The sequence below is a fragment of the Physcomitrium patens genome, chromosome 15, assembly GCF_059467195.1.
Source record: "Physcomitrium patens ecotype Gransden chromosome 15, ASM5946719v1, whole genome shotgun sequence".
Classification (NCBI taxonomy): domain Eukaryota; kingdom Viridiplantae; phylum Streptophyta; class Bryopsida; order Funariales; family Funariaceae; genus Physcomitrium; species Physcomitrium patens.
The window spans coordinates 4,718,222-4,739,575 of NC_143424.1; the positions used below are offsets into that span (position 1 = coordinate 4,718,222).

Sequence of the window (21,354 nt, forward strand, 5' to 3'; positions counted from 1 at the left end):
TTTTGAACATTTACAGTGATCATGGCAAGATGGAAGTAATTGATCAGATCTAATCAACCTTGCTCGCAAGTGTATTGTGTCCAAGAAGTTGTTTATATGTTCTAGCTGTTTCTGCAGAGCTTATAAGGCACACAACATGGCTTCTCTAGATGGCACTATTACCTCTGTGTGTAGACAGTAACGGTTAAAGATGTGGCAGTGAGTTGCTTATTTCCAATTTGAAAAAAAATAAATTGCCAACACAATCTGCGCAGGGGAATACATTACGTATCGTAGAAAAACAGGTGGAACTTCTAACCTCCTGACCATGACGATAAATTCACCAACAGACAATTCTATAAGATGAAAGATCAATGCGCCCCTGCAAGAGGCATTTACTGTGCTTCTTTTGATTCATCTTCAAAACCCAAATGGCCTAAGCGCACATTGATGCTATCAGTTATTTGAAATCCCTTAGCATCTTCATTGTCTTGCCCTGCAACACTATCTGTAATGGTTGGTCGTTTCCTATGCTCCATCGCCTCGTAAGTGTGACCACTTACAACCCCAATTGTCATACCCATGAACACCAGAGTCTCTAGGCTTCTCTTACTATTTGCCAGCAGGTCTTCATCCAGATCAATGCGCCCCTGCAGGAATAAGTCAAAAAGTGGATCAGTTAGCAGGGAATGGGTACAACATTAGATTACGGCATTCATGTCCAAATGAAGAAATGGTCCTCTGTGTTGCGAAGTCAAGCATCCCTGAAAGACATGCTGTAAACATGAGACGATGGAAACCTTTGATCAATGTACAAACCTTTTGAAAGACACAAATTACTGTGCTGCCTCCAAATGAGAAGTAGCCCATCTGCGACACATCATATGGGTTTGTAAGGAATCTAGGCACCAAAATAGTCCGAAATGAAAGATGTGCAAGGGCGATGGCAATACTACAAGAGAAAGCCCTACAATCCCAAAGCCAAACAAAACTCAAGGGAGCGACTGTTTTCAAGTCATTCTTGGGAAAATTTGCTTTCGTTGTTCAACCTCTTCTCCCTTCTTGACATGATCCCCTTCTTTCTTAGACCACGTGATTGTGCCCACCATAGTAGCACCAATTGCGACAAATGCCACCTGTATTCAACTCCCATACAATCAGTATAAATTAACTACAAGAAACAAAGGACTGGGTAATCAAGATTATTTTCCTAGTTTGCTTCACCAAGGGCTTGTCAAATAGTAGACTTGAAGATCAAGTAAACAGTAACACATCAATGAGCGTATGAAGACGGTGAACTTGACCCCGATTAACTATACCTTGCCGAATTCCTCCGTTTGGATGAGGCAGATTGCTCGCTTGTTCTCAGTAAACACATTGCAATATTTGCTGGTAACAGCTATGGGGTTCACCTATGATTCACGACATTATATTACAGCCATCTCTCAATCCCACTGAAAAGATCAAAAACATAAATGAACCAATATATAATAATGTTTACATCAGCGGAGTAATCAAAATATAAATTTGTTTTCACGATATTATATGCTCAACTCCTGCACCATATTCATATATCACAATGCTCAGTAACAGCATAGGTTGGAAAGAATGGCATTCTCAAGCCAACGTATATGTGATGGATTACCGTGTACAGCATTCCGGGTACATCATCCACTCTCAAAATCCTACCAGTAACTGGAGAATGAAAACGATGGTAATCCTGCAGGAAAATATTTCAGTTATATCAAAAACTGGCTTCAAAAACCATTGGCTTCAAAAAGACTTGCCTGTATTTCAATGTCCCAATGTTACGAAGGGTCAGATGTGGACCTGAGGTGCTAGACGAAAGATAACCATAGGACCACCCTCAAAGTCCTGATAGGTGTTCTCAGTTAGAAGGCCTTTCACTGAAAACTTGCGACCCTGCCACAGCGCGTTAGGGTCAGATCGGTAAAATCAATGTAAAGTTGACTGAGAATGTTATCAGATAAAACATCATTATATTCAGAGCAGGATAAAAGAAAATGCACTACTGGGTGATACCCACATAAGTATAACACATTATTCTACGTTATTTTTTTCACTTGATAATAAATGGAGTTAACAGCCTCAGATGGATTAATACTGAGACCGGTAGCTAGTATAGCAATTTTTTGTACCGGTTGTTATTTTTGAAAAAATTAACAGACTACCCCTAATAAAAAATAACATAAAAATAAAAATAAAAAAACGATATAGATCTAAAGGATACGTTATATCCCCAAACAACTATCCAAGAAAATATGGCTATCAGCTGAAAGCAAAATGGATGAAGTGAACCTTAATCCAGAATCGAGTGGCATCATCGGGACTGCTAAAGGCCATCAAACGAGAGTCAGCAGCAGATACCGCAACTAAAGCATTGTCTTCATACGCAATAGATCGCACTCCTGGCTTTAACTCCCTGATAAAAAATTGGTTGAAGGTCTGCAAAGCGAAACCGGCTGAAACGAGTTATGAAAATCCTTTACTTTCAAGTTAAATCTAGAGACAAAAGATGTTTCAGATACTGCTATTGGTAAATGAGAAATTTATAAAACAATAACCCACTTTAATCATGTCCTCTTGAGCAACTTTATGACTCCAATAGGATACACGATGATAAAGCTGAAAATTTCACCTGGAAATACTCCATAGGTTCTTTGATTTCATCAACAATTATACGATCCTGCACAGCAGAATTATGACATGAGAACAGTTCAATAAAACATGCTTGCACGAGTTTATAAACTGGTATTCTTCCTCAATGTGTCGAAAGGACCTTATCAAAACTCGGCCACCGATGCTATATGATTTTCAAATTATCAGCAGAAAATCATGAGTTGCAGATTAGTAATGACTAGCCTTCAAAACGATGAAACATAATGCCAAAGAAAACCACAAAACTTCCACGTATTAGATAACAGAATACAGTAGTTGGTCGTTTTGTCTAAATGCTTACTTTGAAATACTCGATGAACGCGGGGATATCTTCCTTGGATTCAGCTGTACTCATGCGTATGCCCTGTTTCTCTGAGATACTTTGAAGCATGTTCTTGGTGCCTGAAAGCAAATATATGACAATCATATTAACAACCGGAATTTATAAAACTAGAAACTCTACACACTGGACACATATAGTCAGGTTGTTAAATCGTTAATTCTCATCGTTAGTTGCAGGTGAAAGGTAGACCCGACTTAGATAGCATCTGGGAGTCCTAAATGATACATTATTTTAATCATCTCAAATATGTGTTGGTTGATTTCAGCCCAATTCGCTCATCGTCGAATATGCTTCTACTCATCACAGGCTTTCAAGACTCCAGAGGTAGCTCGAATCAGCCACCGAAGAGGTTAGCAGGAATGAGGAACTAACCAATATCAATCAAGGCCAAACCCAATTTGGACTGATAAAGTGACCGCATAGCAAGGACGATCTTATTGTCAATCCACTCTTCTACTAGTCGTTTTGACTTGCGATCGAAAACCTGAAACATCCAAACACAGATTTTTCTTCAGGACATGTTCGACATCTGAAATTACAAATCATTACTACAACGAAAGGAGAGCGTAAAGATAAAAAGATTAGCAGTCGACATACGTCCGACACTGTTATTGTTGCGCGCTAAAAGTGATGCTAATGAATACCACATGACAATGACTCTGACGGTGCAATTCAGAGCACGTACGCTACATATTACAGAATAGCATAAGGATAGATGTATCATTGCACAAAAGTCCCAATAACTTATCGACAACCAGTTGAAAATGACACACCAGAATGTGTCCGGCGTTTGCACGGCCAACGTCGTAGGATTGGAAGCTAGCCCATTCACTCAATTTGAACATCCATCTACAATCAAAATACAAGTCAGGATTTGGAGAAATCATTTAACTACAAGATCGAGCTAAAACTAATGACACCAAACTTTGAAAAGCATCTTTCTCTTGCTACCCAGAAAAATGGGACCACTGAATACAGTTCAATAATCCATGCAAAACATTCCTGCTACGAAATAAGTAGTACGTAATTGCACGAAAGACATGATTATCTACCCATGAGCAGCCTGCTTTTCTGTCAAAAAGCCACCAGTCATAATTTGCTTGCCAGTGCCTTCGTCGAAGCACAGACTCATGTGGATCATATCATTGAGCAAATCAGCGCTACCAAGTTTTTCTCCACAAACAGGACAGGCTTTCACACGGAATGTCCTGCAGTGTAATTCAGTTACAAGTTTCGCAGCAGTAAATAATTAGATGACAAAGCTGAATTTTATATCAGTCCCATCAACCTGAATCCTAAACCAAATTTGTTAGCAAGCGATGCACTGCAAACTTGCAGTGGCAGGAGCATGGCTTACCTCTAATTCACCCTCTGTCTACTAACCATGAAGAAACACAATCAAATCAAAAGAATAAAAAGGTTTCGCAAAAATCACCCCACATCACTCTTGACCAAAAGAGCAGCCAGTTCATCAGCATTCACTTTCCCGTCTTTATCTACATCGGCATGATTGAAGAGTTCATTAAGCTGCAAAGATCCAAACACAACACTTAAAAGCAAACTGTGTAATGTTCCAACTTGGGAGATCCTCTATTTCATCCAAGGCCGATAAAAATTGAAAACTAAACATCACATTATATGAAATATCCACATCCGTTTAAGTTCCAAAATTACATACGATATAGATCAAGCTGAATTTTTAGTTGACATTCTCTGAAAGCTTAGCGAACATACCTGGGCATCTGACAAAGAATTTCCGAAAGCTTTAATTAGCGCTCGAAACTCTTTGAATGACAACTCTCCGCTGTCATCATAGTCCTGTTGATGAATGAACAAAGCACAGGAATTATCGGCAAGAGGGTTCGTCAATGTCTCAAAGACAGCAATATGGACAAAAGAACATGTGGGACGAAACCATAAATGAATACCAACTCATTTCCAACGAAGGAAGAGACTTCAAGAGGTAAGGGTCAACATCTTGTACTTCCAAATACGGTACTAATTAATAGCAAATCGCACCACACAGTTTTGCCAGCTGCAACAATGAGCTGCAGGAAAGAGGGAGGATGTTAATACCACTATGGCAAGTAGCCGTCGCGCAAAGTGCATTTCCGTTTCTTCTCTAGACTGCAGCATCAGAACGAATTGTCCACATTATAATGATTTCTCAAATTTGAAAAGATGGTAAAATCAACACCATGGGATTTCAATTTGTTGGACTCGCTTAAGCTGAAGCAAAATAGTGACTACTTGATAGCCCAACTAAATTCACACAACGTAAGAGGAGAGTTTCATGAAATTATAGTACCTCTGCACTATAACTCAATGTGATTTTTCCAACAGTTTTTGAGGTGTAATTTGGATCGTACAAATCATGGACCTCATTTATATGCTCTTTGTCCTGTGAAAATTCAGAGTCTTGGGCATCAATACACTCAAGAAAGCACATCAAACTCATCCTCCCCTCGCCTTACCCTATTCATTGCTGTGATATTTGAGAAAATAATTTCAATTATAATGTACGAGGGTTCTGAGCTCTGAAGGAAATAGAGTGAATCGAGCAGGGTAGCCTATTTTCGCTGGCTCAAGCAACATTAGGACTTGCACCACTCTTCCCGGAAGCCAGAAACAAAGAATTTTCAGGAACTTGCAAATAAATAACTTCAGTGTAGTTGAGAAGCCTCAAAGCAGTCAAATTCATTACAAGACGTGCAACTTACAGATGTAAAAATATCTGAAAGGTCGAACTCGCAGTAACCAACGAGGGTGTTCTTGCTGGTTCTATTAGTCTGCATATCAGTCGACAAGTAGGTTTTATAAATCAAGTGGGTGGTAATTGATGAGTTGGCATACCTGAATTACACTTTCAAACTTCATAGTCATCCTTAAGAGTGGAAGAGCATTGTTGAAAGCAGTACCTCAAAAACAGATATCCTAACAATTCGAGGACCATTGTGTTCCAACACCACGCTTCTCTCCTGCAGATAACAAGTAACTTTCTCATGAAGCACATGCGACTGTTGAGAAAGTACACACGAGAACTTTAAAAATGAAGAAAAGCACATACTTTAAGGAATTGTGACACTCACTGATTTCCATTCAGGCTTGTCCGTGCTGTAAGTAAAGGACATATCAAAAGCAACAAAAGGAGACAATGTCAGTGATTAATATGATATTATCACAAAATAGATAAATAGGAACAAACGCATCATGACTATTTAATTAGGCATTTGATTGTAAGCACCATATTCTATCTCCTTCCTAGGAGATTTACATGAACCTAAAAACCTTCGTGACTCATCTCAGAATCTGAAGCACATCACGATGACATTCATAAAACTAAATCATCAATTGAGAAACCATAAAAGGATACTTGAGGAGGTGTACTCAACTTGACAGAGGTCGCTGTTCGGAACGTTTGTTCTCCGAGAGATACACACACAAGCCACCTGTCCTTGAAACCCATATGTGCCTGTATCATTTTCAAAGAGCCCGAGTAATAAGTTTACAATTAGCTGATGTAAATGACTCACTAACCGGAGGAGCCTCTGTGCAAATGCTCAATGAGAAAGACCAATCGGACCTTCGACAAATCTGTTAACACTGAGACAATTTGCTAGGTCTTAGAATAGAGCATCAAAGAGCTAAAGATGCAAAGGACTTACAGAAACTATCTGGATTTTTGCAATTCCGCTGAATTGGTCCTTCGTGAGCGGTCGATGATGAACGCTTCCACTTTTTCCGCCCCGTCTCCACCTGGAAGATCCACTCTTCTCTGTGAGAGCATTTTCGCCATCGCTCTTTCCCTGTCCTTGAAGCGGATCCGCGCATGTCGATGAATTTCCTCCCATTTCTAACCCCTAACTTGCAAGCGCTGCACCTTGCTTCGTCACTCTACTGCAGAATGTTCCTGCACAGACAATATAGAGGACTTGAGGGTGTCGACTAGAATTTCAACCTCGACACGAAGTCGTTGTAGAAGACCTTGCAGAACTTGGGGAGCGTTCATCATCGTGATGTGCTTCAATTTCGTGAGCGGTCGATGATGAAGCGATAGCAGTGAAGACGAAGTTCCAAAGCGAGGTCAGATAAAATTACTCTAGCATAGAGCAGAGTCATCACAATCAACATCAAATCACATAGTTTAAGTAAAACGCAAATGTCCCGATTTTTTCATCGCCAAGAATACATGCCGACATAAGGAAAAACAACACCAACCCAGTCTCTGGTGCCCCAACCTAAACCAAAACTCAACAATACATTCAAAGCTCAAATCCTGTAAGCTAATCTATACAGCACTATTCAAACGTCAATACTATACCGATCGTCAAATCATGTGCAGAGGCAATTGAAGTGGATCTGAGACCTCAGAGACGAAGGCGACCCTGGGCATTAGACACCTGGACTGAGTAAATTCCGCCCGCGAATCATACCGAATCTTAAGCAGGTGACGAGCCAGTGAGAAGCTGTTGCTATTGCGAAAACCCTAACAAAATGCACACAAGCTGAGCACCACAGGATTACACACTGCAGCGATACGGTTACGACTGTGCTTTCCCTGGTGATATTCCCAGCTCAAGGTGGTAGCAAAAATCGGAGTAGCCGAATCTTGGAGACTGAGGTACCGCGTCTGAAACTGCCAAATGGAATCGGATCTACCCTGCCCTATTGTCAAGGACGAGCGTACTGAACATGCGACATCATCGAAACGTTGACACGGACTTCATTTGTTCCACGTGGTTCGACATGTGCGGAAGAAGGATTTTGACCGTGCTCCGGAGGCAAGGAACGATATCCGAAGGAGTTTCCAGGAGTTACCCAAGCGGCATTCCAAGTCGAGTTACTCCTGTAATTTCGGCGAGGCATTGTACCCAACCGAAGTGGTTAAACGTAGCGGATATTCGCTGTTCCCTTTGGCGGGGGTGCGGGATTGCAGGAATATGTGGACAAGATCATGATATCCCAGCTGGGCGTGGATGGCACCCAGCATCAGGCTCTACGGATTCGATCTCCACGTCAGCATTGAATGAATCTATGCTTCTCACTGCAGTATTTGAGATCTATCTCATTCTCATCGTCGATAATCAGATACCGGAACATTACCACTAGCATTCAATACGACCTCGATACTTATTACTACTAGGGGCAGCCATTTGGACTGACTTTCCGCCACCCTTATTTCTACGTGACGATTTGATTCGACTTTACTACCCAATGGAAGTAATCGATTCGGGCTTTTATTTTCGTAATGCAGACTCCCTTTGCTGGTTGTGGACTTGAAGCTGCTCTCCATCTCGGGGCCTGGTTTTCGTGTGAAATGGTTGTTTGAGGCAACATCTGAAGATATTGCATTGAATTACTTATCTAAACTCTTGTGCAGCAAATTTACACAATATTTGTAGTTGGGGACTTGAGTGTGTCTTGATCTTACCACTTCCTTTGATCTAATTCAGGAGTTGCAGGTCTTTATGGTCGCCACTGATCGTGCATCACCGCTGTAGATGTGTGAACGAAGCCTCCTTCGCAACTTACACAAAAGCTCTATTTTTGCAGAACAGGTGCCATTCTCGCTCTCTGACCAGCTTAATGATGGACAAATATTGTTAGTAATGCATAAAATATTGGTAAAATGGGTACATGGTCAATAGAGGAAAACATAAGTTCTAAAAATACTTAAATGTCTCCTATTCAACTTTGAGAATTTTAATTCCTCAAATTCAATCCAAAACTTGGACAAATTTTAAAAAGTTATCCTAAAGTTATCTTTTTTCAAAGACCAAAAGTGGAATTAAAAAGAAATTGTTTCATGTATGTATTTATATATATATATATATATATATATATATACATATATACATACACACAATAAGTTGTTATCATTATAACAGCTTGTTTTTAACATACTAAGATCACTAAAAAGTACAATTTTATATTTACTTTATAATTGTCACTCTTGTTATTCTAACTAGATGCTAGTTGATAATATGATTAGATAAACTAGTGTTACATTAACACTCTCTCTTTAGCTAAATTGTCAATTGAAATAGAAATTTGATTTAATATTGACATTATTGACCTTTGATGTATTTGATAAATAGCTTATAATTCTTTTTTCATCACAACAAAGAAGTTTTTTCTTCAATTAAGCCTTGTGCTTCAAAAGACATAATGGCTTTGTAAATATATACTCTTTTGATAACTTGAGTATCAATATATTGTCATAAAAAATAATATTAAATGTCAATGTATTTTTAATGCTTGTAGAATTTTGGATTCTTGGCCAAAGATATATAAGATTAGAAATTTTAATAGAGTGTAATGAAAATTTTAACTTAAAATCCAAGCTTATTAATGAGTGATTGAAGACAAAAAAAAATACTTTTGTTGTAGTGGCAATTCCAGTATATTTGACTTCATTGTATAACAAGGTTACTATTGCTCACTAAGTTGTTATTAAATTGAAAAATTTAGCCATAGGTGGATTATCTTATGTGAAGGTGACCAACCTAATATGCATTATCCTAGCTAATAATTAAATATTTAATAATTATTAGAGATAGAAAATATTCGTTCTAAGACAAAGTGAGTATTTTTATCTTTTGATTATATTGTATTTAGATATCTAGTAAGTACTTTAGTTCATAATTGTTAGTCATCAAAAAATTTTGAAGAAAAATATCTTTATGAGTTAAAAGATGTTAGAAATCATCAAAGATTAGAAAAAAAAGGTTGCCAATATAGAGGCTAATAAGAATAAATTCTTATTGTGAATGCTTGAAGTAGACATTTGTATTATATTTTCATTTTATAAAGCTTTAGCTAATAAAACATTCATTAATTAATTTATATTAAATTCTTGATGTGTGCAAAAAGCTATACAAAACTTTGAGTAAGAGTCAAACTTTTTTTTCACTACTAGAGACAATAAAACCCTTTGGCTAAATAATATAAATTTATTTTTAAATTTATTTTTTTTAAATTCTTTATTTACATCCATTTAATCAATATAGAAGGCATTTTATCTATTTTTAAGTTTTCTTTGCAATAAGAGATGTATATATTTTTATCCACAGCACTACATTAGTATATTGATTTAAGACCAATAATTGCAAATTGAATTAAATTGAGCTCCAAAACTTGAGATATGAAGGCTTAAACATAAGCTACTCTACTATGGAATTAATAGATTCCTACTTAATAAACATATATGCATCTTTTAAAAACAAAAAAAACCATCAAAACTAAATAAGTATTTTTTACAAAACTTTTTGCTAGTTTCTTCCTAATAGTGATTATTTTTCTACACAAGAAAAAACTTTAAATCTCATTCATTTTTTAAAAACCCTCTCATAATTTGTTATCTCTCTAATATATTCCAATCTTTCTTTATTTTATTTAAGATGTCTCCTAATGTCTCTTTAAGTTTCATTTTTTGTTTTACTTGTTTTATGGCTTGACTCATTTCATCTAAGTCATCTTTGCTCTTGTTCTTCTATTTCTTTATTCAATACAACCTCTCTTTAATTTGCAAATATCATACTATTGTCTTTAAGATTTGGAGCTCTCATTCTTTTATATTGCTTTAGAGCTCCTTTGTTAAATTATAGCCAATTTTTTTGTGGTTTAATATATATATATATATATATATATATATATATAATCTAGAGAAAACATCGAACTTATGTTCTTTATTAATACTTTTAAAAAAAAACCAATTAGAATTATTAAGACTCCAAATATAAATTAAAAGTAGAATTTAGATTAAAGATCAAAAAATTAAAAAACAAAAAAACAAAAAAAAATATTAAAAAGTAAATAAAAAATAAATAAAAATCCATAATTCCATCTTGGATAGTTAGAATAGTGCTTCAAGAATTTGGAAAGGCTTTGAAGAACAAAATAACTTGTTTTCAATGATTCTTAGCTTCTTTATTAAATTAGATGATGGATTGCTAAGACCCTAAAAAAAATAACATTAGAATATGGCATAGTTGTTTGTGTAAGTATATTTGATTAATTTTGTTGTATTTTTTATATAGTTGTTTAATTTGATCCCACAAGAAATTTGATAAAACAAGTGGAAAAAAATAAATCAACTACTTCTCACCGTGATAAAGAAGTATGTCCAATTGAGCTTTCAAAGCTTTAAGCTTCTAAGCAATATAACCATCAATAACAAAATAAAAAAAGGCAGCTTTTGTACAATCCTATACACTCTATAATTTAAAACCAAATAATACACAGATTGATTCTTGGAAATTGTTGTCTTGTTAATGTAATATTAGTTTATCCAATTAGATTATCAACTAGCATCTAGTCAACTTAGCAAGAGTCACAACTATAGAATAAATATAAAGTTGCACCTTTTAGTGAACTTAATATATAAACAATGTATTATTCAAATGCATCTCCAATGAGAACCATAAATTAATATTTAGTACCCATATGAAACAAATGATAATAAAAACAACAACAATTTATATAACTAGAAAAGCCCTCCAATCAATTAATTACTCATGAATTAACTTTAAGCACGAACGATCACAGTTCGTTAGAAGGATCCACCCAGCACTTGGAATGTGCCGTTTGTGTTGCATAAGACTCTCTTGTTCAGAGTGTGGCTCATTACGCAACTTCCAACAAAAATATGCCAGACTAAATGCTATCCTGTGCTTCAGTAACACACGATTGATTCCTGGTGTCAACAAAATACGTAATATAAGTTAGTTGATTTTGACTTCTGCAAAACATATTGCTTCTCCCAGGTGATTCTGCGCGATGTGCTCTAAAAGTTACTTATCGAAGTATTCTGGATTATCACAACTGTCCCATTCATAACTTTACTCTCAAATTGACTACTATCTGATGCATCAAATAATAAAATGAGCAACGTATTACTGCTTCATACTGCAAATCATCTTGAACCTAGGTTATACCTTTGTGGAGGTTATTAGATTGGTCAATAAGATTCTGGTAAAAGTGATGGTTTTCTCTCGCTCGGATTGTCGTATGCTCCGAGAGGTTGCTGCCACTGGTAGTCAAGGTAAGTTGGTTGCACAGGTTCATGAGAAGCTTGCGGGCTCTTATGTGGAGAACAATGAACCTGCACAGCTAGACTTTTGGAAACACCAGGGCAAGGATCGATAGATCCAAAAAACTTCCTTTGGACAGGTATGTAACACTGTTGCTTGCCAATGCAAACCTACAAACACAACATTGCCCAGTGAGGACTCCACTACAAGTAAGATCATCAGACAAACAGCAGCAACCTACAGCAAAAACTTATAGGTCGTTAAGCAGTAATCAGTGAACCAACACCTTAGACATGCGAACGGTCTGCTGGTGACAGAATCTTTTACATTAAAATCTTACTTTTCTTTGGTGCTAGTAACAAAGAAGGTTTAACTCTGTCTTGTAAAACTCAAGATGGTGAATCAATAACCTTTGGTGCCACGAGGTGGGTTGCAGGATTTACCTTACGCACAGCCTCCATGCTTTTATTTGCGTGGCAGGTACCATGTTGGAAGTGACCACAAGAGCCTCTTGGATTGCCAAAGCTTGCAAATTTGATTTTAGTTATATGCTGGCCAGCTGCACACTCAAGTAGCATCTCCGCAGGATTATTGAATGCGTCTATCGAACGATGAGGGCGCCAAGTTCGAATAGGTGGAGGTTGAGACTCATTAATGTGAGCACATACTGCATGAGCTGATCGTGTGACAACAGAAACTTTCGAAATATCACCTCCAATCTCCTCGAAGAGCACTAACAGGTTCCCGGTAGCTTGCAGCCAAGCACGAGGAATATGATACCTGCATTTACCATAACTAAATGAAACAAAGTGTTTGCATGGGCAAGTGAGACCTGATAACATATCGGCATGAACATACAAATTCTAGATGCTAAAACATACATAGAGGAAGAAAATCTCACTCTTGTAAATGGATGTTGACAAGATGTGCTTAGTTGCAGAAAGCGAGCACTTGACACGACAAGAAGCGACTTAGCCAACATTTGAAAGTGTATCACTTGCCAGCGTTGCGAGGGCTCTCCACAATTGGTGCGGCATTTATTCGTGTTGTAGGCGCCTCGGTAGTCACACGTTTCGCAGCCAGATTGTGGGGCAACCATCAGAAAATAACGGCCCAGGTGGTGGCCATTTATCCAGGCTTGACCTTTCCCCATACTCCCCAAGTCCAGAGCAACAGGATCTGTACCTCCGGGTGCGTCAAAAGTGGTCTGTAAAAAAGGAGCTACTGTTTTAATGACACGAAAATTAGGCTTTCGTTCCAGAAACCCGCGTACGAAGTTGTTCTTACTTTGCACTGCTTTCAACTTTTATTCAACATGCTTACTCTTACATTCCTGATTACTCTGCTACTTAGCATAACACAATATGTACAGTATTTGTTGTTTGCTCCTCCAATACTAGTCAATTGCATCATCACCACGCTAACACGAGTCAACTCCTCAATAATGGACCTGCTCAACATACCTTGTACCAAGTAAGGTAAGAAGCATTTGTAAACGAAGATGAATCCCAAGAAAAACCGTCTGCTGTACCATTGTGAAAAAGTTTGAGCTCCTCTCCTCGAAGTCCAACCTGAACGGAGAAAGTTGCAGAGGAAAAAACCAGACTACAAGTCAGGTATGGCCTTCAGGAGCTGATGCAAGAAACTTAAAGAGTAATAAAAATTTTACACACATACGAGTTGTACACTTAGACATTCTTCGGTAAGCTACCATCTCAGAGAACAATAAGAACGAAAAGGTCACCTGATATGACCACTCAGCTGTCGATAAGCTTAAATTACCGTATGGCAATCCCGTTACTGACACGGATCCTCGAATTCCTGCACCCCAAGTCTCTAAATACGCACCGTAATTCTGCCATCATCAATGTGTTAATTACTGCCGATGCTTGTATTTCTATCGAAACTAAGAAATAACAGGAAAACATATATATATATATATATATATATATATACATAATAACGTTATGGCGACGGTAATATAAAGTCAGCAGGAAAGTTCTTTTACTTATCGGTTGAAAGACATGAACTCAGAATGGAAGGGTTGCATGAAGGACCTGCAATCCCAGAGTCATGCTTAGTAAGTCAATACTGTTCTTCCCGTCCTTCAATGTAATGGGTTGCACCACTTGAATATTCCATCCCATTGCACTACCTGCTCGTACAGCCAGGAAATCAGGCTCCGTTGGTATACAAAGAAGATGATACATGAAAATAAAAATGATTTCAGTAATAAGGATAACAAGGAAGCCCCAAGTATCAAGCCATGCTGCTGCATGGGATCACTAAATTTATCAATGAAATATTAGAGAGGGAAGACCGACAGATCGTTAAAGTTATACCTGCAAGTTTTCCGTTGACGAAGATATGTACTGCATCGCGCATTGTGCCGAGAACTAGATTTGCTTCCGTGCCAGACACATCTGAAGTCACACCTTCGCTGGTGATCGTGATACTTTATGTTGCACAAGAAACTCCATTAGACATGGCTCACGCAACCATCAAGAGATCAATGTATATCTCAAGGCAGTAAAGCAAGTACCTAAATTTTCAAATTAAAGCATGATGTAAACAAGGATCGCTAAGGAGGTTGATTATTTAAAAATTTCAATGAGTATGTTGCAGGAGCAAGTAAGAACTGGCAACAACTTAGAGACCTAGGAAGATATGATTAGAAAGCTACCTGGTTGAATACCAAAGGTAATCAGAGGTATCTTTGGTAATATTAAGTTGTTCAAGTAAGCTGTTTGAAACGGTTGTTCCAGAACCTCTAATGCCAAATGGCTCCGCAGATGCCTGCCATTTCAGATTTGCAAACACTCCGCCGTCGGAGATATGATCATGCACAAGCGTGTTGGACGGCAAGAAAATATCACCTCTTGAATTTGAGGGAGCTATTCTCATTCTTGTCACAGTCGTCTGAGCTCCTATCTGTATGAAAGTACTGGATAGTTAGGAATGTACGGTGATTCAGAATATATTTAGAGCTACATAGCCACCAAGTCAATAAGATGAGCCTTGCTTCGTTTTTGACAAACTACAGAGGGGCAATTTGACAGCTGTTGGTCTGGGGGTAGACTGGGTCTGGAGTGATCAATGATTGACCTTTAGCGGTGAAAGTAGACTGATATCTACATCAACGAGTTACAAATGTGTTAGAAGGAAGAAAAGAAATGCTCGAAGACGAAAATCACCTGGGCCGTGTTGAACGCGACATTCTTGCAATCAGGTAAGATGCTGACTGACCATGCTGGAAGCACGTACGACTCGCCTTGAAATTGTACAGTGACACTATTTTCACTATCGATATTCGCAAGAAAAGCAGCACAATGTCCATTTGCTGAGTACTCATGTGCCTGTTTCAAGTCCCAACGTTAGACATTTGAGTTCTACATTAATGACTCATGTGTTGAAGTTATTTATGTGACCAATATATCTCTAAACATAATTCCAACAACATTTTTATATTCAAGTGTACAATCGACGTCGAGTATCATTTTCAGAAGTGGAAGGTTGATGGCAATAAAATTCAATCTACTACAAAATTCCAAACTGAAATGAAAAAAGGCGTGATCATCAATAGTCGGAACCTCTTGATTCGAACCAATCCAAGTGGACTGAGGTACTGTGTCCACGGCAGTTAGTGCAGGCTCGCAGAGCTTGATAGCAGCGTGAAGATCTTTCAGGTGTCCCCACTTTGGTTGTCTTATTAGTCCTGCATTGAGGTGTCATACACATTCGTTAAAAATAAAATTCCAACCATCACGCTGTAGTTTGCCTCGTCATACTTGAACTTAAAGTAAAAATACAGAACCATGAATTATCCTTAGAAAGACGCACCATATTCATCAATGGGAGCATCATAATCGTATGTCGTCGTCATAAATGGTCCTCCAGCAGTGCGAGCAAAGTTGGTGCCTCCGAAGTACTATTAAGACAACTCAGACAAGCATAAATTGATTAGAAATTCTGTTGTAAAGCATCTAATTAAAGTTTCTTAATCTTTTGCTTAGAAATTTTTTATTGAATAATTATACTGAACTTCAATATTCCGAGAGCCTGGTTCAATTCCCACCATGTAATAGTTTTGAAAACTTCCTCCGCGCTGAAAAAATCGAGCAACAGCAAATGCATTGTCTTCTACTGGTCTGTGAGGAGCAGCCTGTCCCCAATTTTGAAACCTACATACACCCATTCTTCAAAAATATAAAAGAGAAGAATGAAAGAAAACGTTAAGAAAATCGAATCAAACCTAGGGGAAAAAATTGAGAATACCATAATCCATTTTGCAAACCACCATTGTGCAGCAAAGAGAAAACTAACGGAGAAATTACCAGCCATTCCAATCCTCCGTCCATAGAATTGGTTTTAAGGCGGTATTGGGCTTCCACCCGTCGCAATAAAACCCATTACAAGTGTTTATCTGAGCAAGGCCAAGTCATAGAAGCTGTCAATGTCATTACGACCAGCCATATGCCTAATTGGAAATCCACCAGCATAAGTCTTACTTTCACATGAAAACAGTTCGTAACATCGACAAAGACAAACTATCAGCTTCACATGCCATACTAACAGCATAACTAAGGGATCTCACGATGTTTGCAGGGGCATCCTCCTGTTTGCACATAATCCAAGGTACACGTGTATCAAGGCTGAGAGCCATGTCGGCTGCCCACTGAACATATCGCTTTCCTCCATCACCAAACTGCGATTCAATGTCCCCATATTCGTTCTCGATCTATAACCGGAACGCGTTAGCAGTGCTTGCCATCAAGGCGAAACAAAGTAGTGTTATTGAATAGCAAGATGATATTGATAACCTCGTGTACTACAATGCGATCATAACAATCAAACAACAACTAACGCTTTCTCCAACTACCTGAGCCATAATAATAGGTCCTCCTTGCCACGAAAAAAGTTCATTTTCCTTCATTAAGTTCACAATCTTGCTCGTAAACCCCTGCATCGCAACCTGGACTCAAAGCACCAACAGCAACAATTGAGCAAGTGCATGTCTAGTGCGCTCAGATATTTTGGATACAAAGTGCAGTCACCGGTGATGGAATTATTGCGTACATTACGACTGGCACCTATGAACATCAGCTTCATCATTAACTAGAAAAATACCATCTTGACATCCGCTGCTTTTGTTTGATATGATTAGAGTGAATTTCCAGGCCGTAAAAAATTATAATTTCTAGAGCTGGAGGTGTATTTTCCGCTAAGTGATGACGGTGATAGAGTAACTCTTTACCTTGAAGGGTTCGTTGTCGGTACGGAACACAATTCCAGGAATCTCTTTCAACCAATACGGGAATCCACTGCACCAAATCATACATGACACCGCTGTTGGGATGCAATACACATGCATGAAGACTATTCTAACTTCCAGTTATGGCGCCAGCTACTCAGCAACTGGTCACTTTGTTTCTGTACAAGTGAATTGCAGAGCTCTGATCATAAGTCATACCCGAAGTTCCATTCTGCGCAAACGTACGGGCCGATACGGAGGTGGAAGTAGAGTCCAGCTTGCTTCACTAGCTTTATAAACTTGACCAGATCATATCTGCCCTCGAAGTTATACTACAAGACAGAAATTCAGGTAACCACTAAGAAAATCTGATGTATAAACCTGGTGCACGATCAACTTGGAGTAATGCGATGACTCGTATTTGGTGCTATATCTATTTCCTACAAGTAAAAAAACCCTCCCTTGCACGAACATTTCATACATGTACAATAACAAATGGTATCCAACTCGGATTTTGAAATATCCTGAGTGTGTTTAGCTACATTCAAGAAACAGAAGGTCCATGGAATACCAACCTGGCCTTGCTCAGGCTCATGGCCATTCCAGAAGACATAAGTTTGCACCACATCTGCACCTCCGTCCTTGGCATGTTGTATTATGCTTGGCCACATCTTTTTAACAAAGCTTTTCGTTAGCATCTTAAGATAAGTTGTGTGTAACAAGTTCAAACATGTATCTTTCTGGTAGTGAGATGATGAAACCTTCAAAGACTAGTACATGAGAAAGCATAGAGTTCAAGGATCAAAATGCTGGAAGGCACCTGGCAAACAACCAGCATGTGAAATTACAGATACTGAAGCTTACATAACAGATTCCCAAAACCACACAAAAAGAATACACATGTTCGACGAGAAACTGTCTGCATAATAAGGGCATTAAAATGGCCAAAATACTATCGAGTTGTCCCACATACTAGATCTCAGAAAAGACAACTTCATGTGGAAACCAATTGAGCGGCTATCATGGAGGAGCGAGCACGAGACGCGTTAGACACAACGATCATATTTGACTCCAAAAGAAGTAAGGCACTCGTTCTGATAAGTTCAAGCTAGACCTATAAACTCCTATTACTTTCAATTGATTATCAAGATCAGAGATAATTGATGCAAGAAAATGAAGAATATCAACAGTGAATTATATGTAGAACATAGAAATGACCTCAGGCGTGGCACGAGGGTAGTGTATGCCCGCGGAGATGAGCATACGACGCTCGCCATCGATCAAGACTGCACGCTGATCGTAAGTCACATTGACAGGCTTCCGTACACACGCTCTTGTCGTAAACGCTGTTACGCTCAATAGTAAGAATAATAATTGCAAAGAATAGCCTAAGCTGGCCATTACATAACCCGATACCAAAATAATTTGAACGAATCTTGAAAAGTTTTTCAAGATTTGAATTACAGATTACAAAAGATAAATTTCCGAGTGTTTACAGCATCATTTTAAAGTCCTGCATACGCACACCAAGAAAATGTTAAGGATGGCCTTCAAATGAGTCAAAGCAAGAGCGAGTCGAAGAACCTTGATCTCTACAATCACAATTCAAACTAACAGAGCCCTGTGAAAGCCCAATTCAAGCACGTCAAGTCCATAAATCAAAGTTCACAAGAACTCTTCCTCACAACTTGACTCACTACACACTAACACCCAACCGAATCAAATTTCTTCCTATTTCCTTGAAGCCCGAATATAACATTCTATACACCGAAACTCACTTCAAAGAAATGGCTTATCTACCTGGATCCCACGACTTTGCGAGAGGTTTCTTCAAACCGAAAAAACAGCATTCAGCTGCAAGGCTCCACGAAAGTCCTTTAGGCTGCTGTGAGAGACTCATTCGCACCCCATTCGAATTTATACCCATCGAAAGCGGATAATTCGACCTTCTTCTCCTGCTATCACAATTCTTCTGGCAGTGTCCCACCGACTCACCTTTCACAGCAGATGACATGGCCCTACGCGCAGGGGCATTCAGTTATCCAGTATGGATGTGAAAATGCGCAATACTTTCTTCCGAAGTTACAGAGTCAGAATCGGCGTCCACATCGGCACCTAAACCTATCTCTCCCACTCTGCAAGCAAACAACAATGGAGAAAAAAGAAAAAAGAAAACAAAAAAAAGACAGTGCACAGTAGAGGTTCTTGTGTATCACATCTAACACACGCCATTCTCTTCGAATCAATTTGCAACGACTCAGCTCGGCTAGGTCCCATGAACACGAACTGAACTCTGACAACTTAGATTTCAGTGCTTTCTTCCAGTCCTGTGCCGAGATTCTACAAATAAAAAATGACTTATTATTTACAATATTCCGAGAATATCAGCGGGACCTAGCGATCACATCGGTTCCGCTTCACTACGGGAGCAATATTCACGACGCTGTGATCAGGGAATTTGTTGCCTCTAATCACCAACAAACACACCGAAGCTCTCACAAGCTTGCTGTCGTTCGAAGAGGCCTCGCAAAATGGCCTTCCGTGTGAACGGTTCGGTACATTGATACGTATTCGTATCGTATTTGTAGATGTTGTGCCCAAGGTAACTCAAACTCGAGTCGGGAATTTTTGGTTAACTAATAGTGTGGACCAAATTTATAGCTTTATACTATAAATAGTTCCATGTGTCTTTTTATGTCTTTTTCATTGTTTTGTCGATAAACCGAAATTAGGTGCTAAACTTGTGGTTTTCATTCTTGACTTCGATGTTTCGAACAGAAGAGGATCTTCAAGAATACTTAGTTATGGCATTGGTTTTCTTCAGTTTATAATATATGTATATAAAATATGCATATATATATAATTATTTATTTTCCTATATATTAAATTTATAAAATTAAAATTATAATTGATCAATTGATTTTTTAAACCAAAAATTATTTTGTAAACATCTAATTTCAAATAGTAGAAACCAAGAATCAAAGCTTTTGAATGGCACAATAAACATAGTAAAAAAATTAAACTGTCTTCTATATCAAGTAAAATACAAAAAATGTAAAAAAATAAAAATAAAAACTCGTAAAAATCATAAAAGTTATGATGTACGAAATCAAACCCTTTCCCACTATGGTTAAGATTTATAATAAGCGTAATAATCTTTTTATATAATGTTTGCTAAAATATTTTACACGAAATTTACACTATCTAACAATATAAATGTGAATTTTAACTAATAGTTTATGAGAAGATACGATATTATTTTGTAAAAACATGTGTAAATCATTATTCATTTTTTTTTTTATCAAATGTTGGTATTGTTGAGTTTCAATTCACTGATTGAAAATGAATTATCAATCAAATTCAAGTGTAAAATTATCAAGAAACAGAGTTCTTTTTTAGAGGGCTTATTGATAGGAGAAACTTTAGTAAATAATACACTGACCAAATTCAGAAATACATGCAAAACCATCCATCAAATAGAAACAAAATCTTATATGTTTGGATATTACTATCAAAATTAAAAATACTATCAAACCACCAATATTTGAAATATAAATATATGTGTTACATGTCACATTACAATTCTTCTTCCATTTCTTCATATTGTTTTTGATGAATAGGAAATAACTTCCAAATTTAGGCTCAAATAGCAAAATCCAAAGGATCACAATTACATAGCAAAGCTTGAAAGATGAATTTATATTTTAAAGTGGATTTTTATAGTATTTAAGGAAACCATAAAAAAAGAAGGAAAAAAGTAAAAAACAAAGCTTCAGATAGTGAAGAGGAAAAATGAAACAGCGTATATCCTCCAAAGTGGGCTCATGTTTCTTTCCACACTTTTTTTCTTTTTCTTTTTTGTGGTCTTTTTCACTTTTACTTTGAGTTTGCCTGAAGCATGAGATTCGAATGGATGGATGCATGCAGTTTCAGCCATAAAGGTGTTTTTGGATGCAAATCATCCATCCTTCACTATACATCCAAGCCACACAAGCCATGCCTCATTGTGTATGTATGTGTGTGTGACATTCATGAACTATTCAGCTATGTGCTGTACGAAGCTCTCTTGA

At 37.8% G+C, this 21,354-nt stretch overlaps 2 protein-coding genes across 6 annotated transcripts; both read right to left on the minus strand.

Annotated features, from left to right (window-relative positions):
* Nucleotides 1-178: 178 nt before the first annotated feature.
* LOC112292553 (phosphatidylserine decarboxylase proenzyme 3) lies at nt 179-7,734 on the minus strand. Of its 4 annotated transcripts, none has more exons than XM_024541149.3 (22): nt 7,435-7,734; nt 6,667-6,911; nt 6,394-6,473; nt 6,091-6,115; nt 5,920-5,979; nt 5,722-5,790; nt 5,310-5,402; nt 5,078-5,128; nt 4,736-4,819; nt 4,437-4,528; nt 4,054-4,209; nt 3,775-3,850; nt 3,374-3,485; nt 2,960-3,060; nt 2,639-2,686; nt 2,299-2,445; nt 1,810-1,902; nt 1,625-1,699; nt 1,299-1,391; nt 1,029-1,115; nt 799-849; nt 179-629 (listed from the first exon to the last, which is right to left on the minus strand). In XM_024541149.3, exons 2-22 carry the CDS (start codon nt 6,850-6,852, stop codon nt 375-377), a joined length of 2,034 nt encoding a protein of 677 aa, XP_024396917.1. In that variant the 5' UTR covers nt 6,853-6,911; nt 7,435-7,734; the 3' UTR covers nt 179-374. The 4 variants fall into 4 exon arrangements, with proteins under 4 accessions (XP_024396917.1, XP_024396915.1, XP_024396916.1 ...); XM_024541147.3 differs by having other exon boundaries at nt 7,368-7,709; XM_024541148.3 differs by having other exon boundaries at nt 7,323-7,525.
* Nucleotides 7,735-11,395: 3,661 nt separating this feature from the next.
* LOC112292726 (beta-galactosidase 9) lies at nt 11,396-19,730 on the minus strand. Of its 2 annotated transcripts, none has more exons than XR_016506594.1 (21): nt 19,085-19,730; nt 18,503-18,797; nt 17,860-17,955; nt 17,504-17,616; nt 17,288-17,354; nt 16,913-17,005; nt 16,628-16,771; nt 16,368-16,456; nt 16,109-16,214; nt 15,874-15,961; nt 15,624-15,748; nt 15,228-15,389; nt 14,717-14,964; nt 14,376-14,488; nt 14,091-14,188; nt 13,778-13,888; nt 13,497-13,604; nt 12,935-13,240; nt 12,477-12,813; nt 11,938-12,203; nt 11,396-11,696 (listed from the first exon to the last, which is right to left on the minus strand). XR_016506594.1 is itself a non-coding variant. In XM_024541501.3 (21 exons), the coding sequence occupies exons 2-20, from the start codon at nt 18,683-18,685 to the stop codon at nt 11,961-11,963; spliced, it is 2,730 nt and encodes a 909-aa protein (XP_024397269.1). In that variant the 5' UTR covers nt 18,686-18,797; nt 19,085-19,730; the 3' UTR covers nt 11,396-11,696; nt 11,938-11,960. The 2 variants fall into 2 exon arrangements, 1 of the variants encoding a protein (XP_024397269.1); XM_024541501.3 differs by having other exon boundaries at nt 13,035-13,240.
* Nucleotides 19,731-21,354: the final 1,624 nt, after the last annotated feature.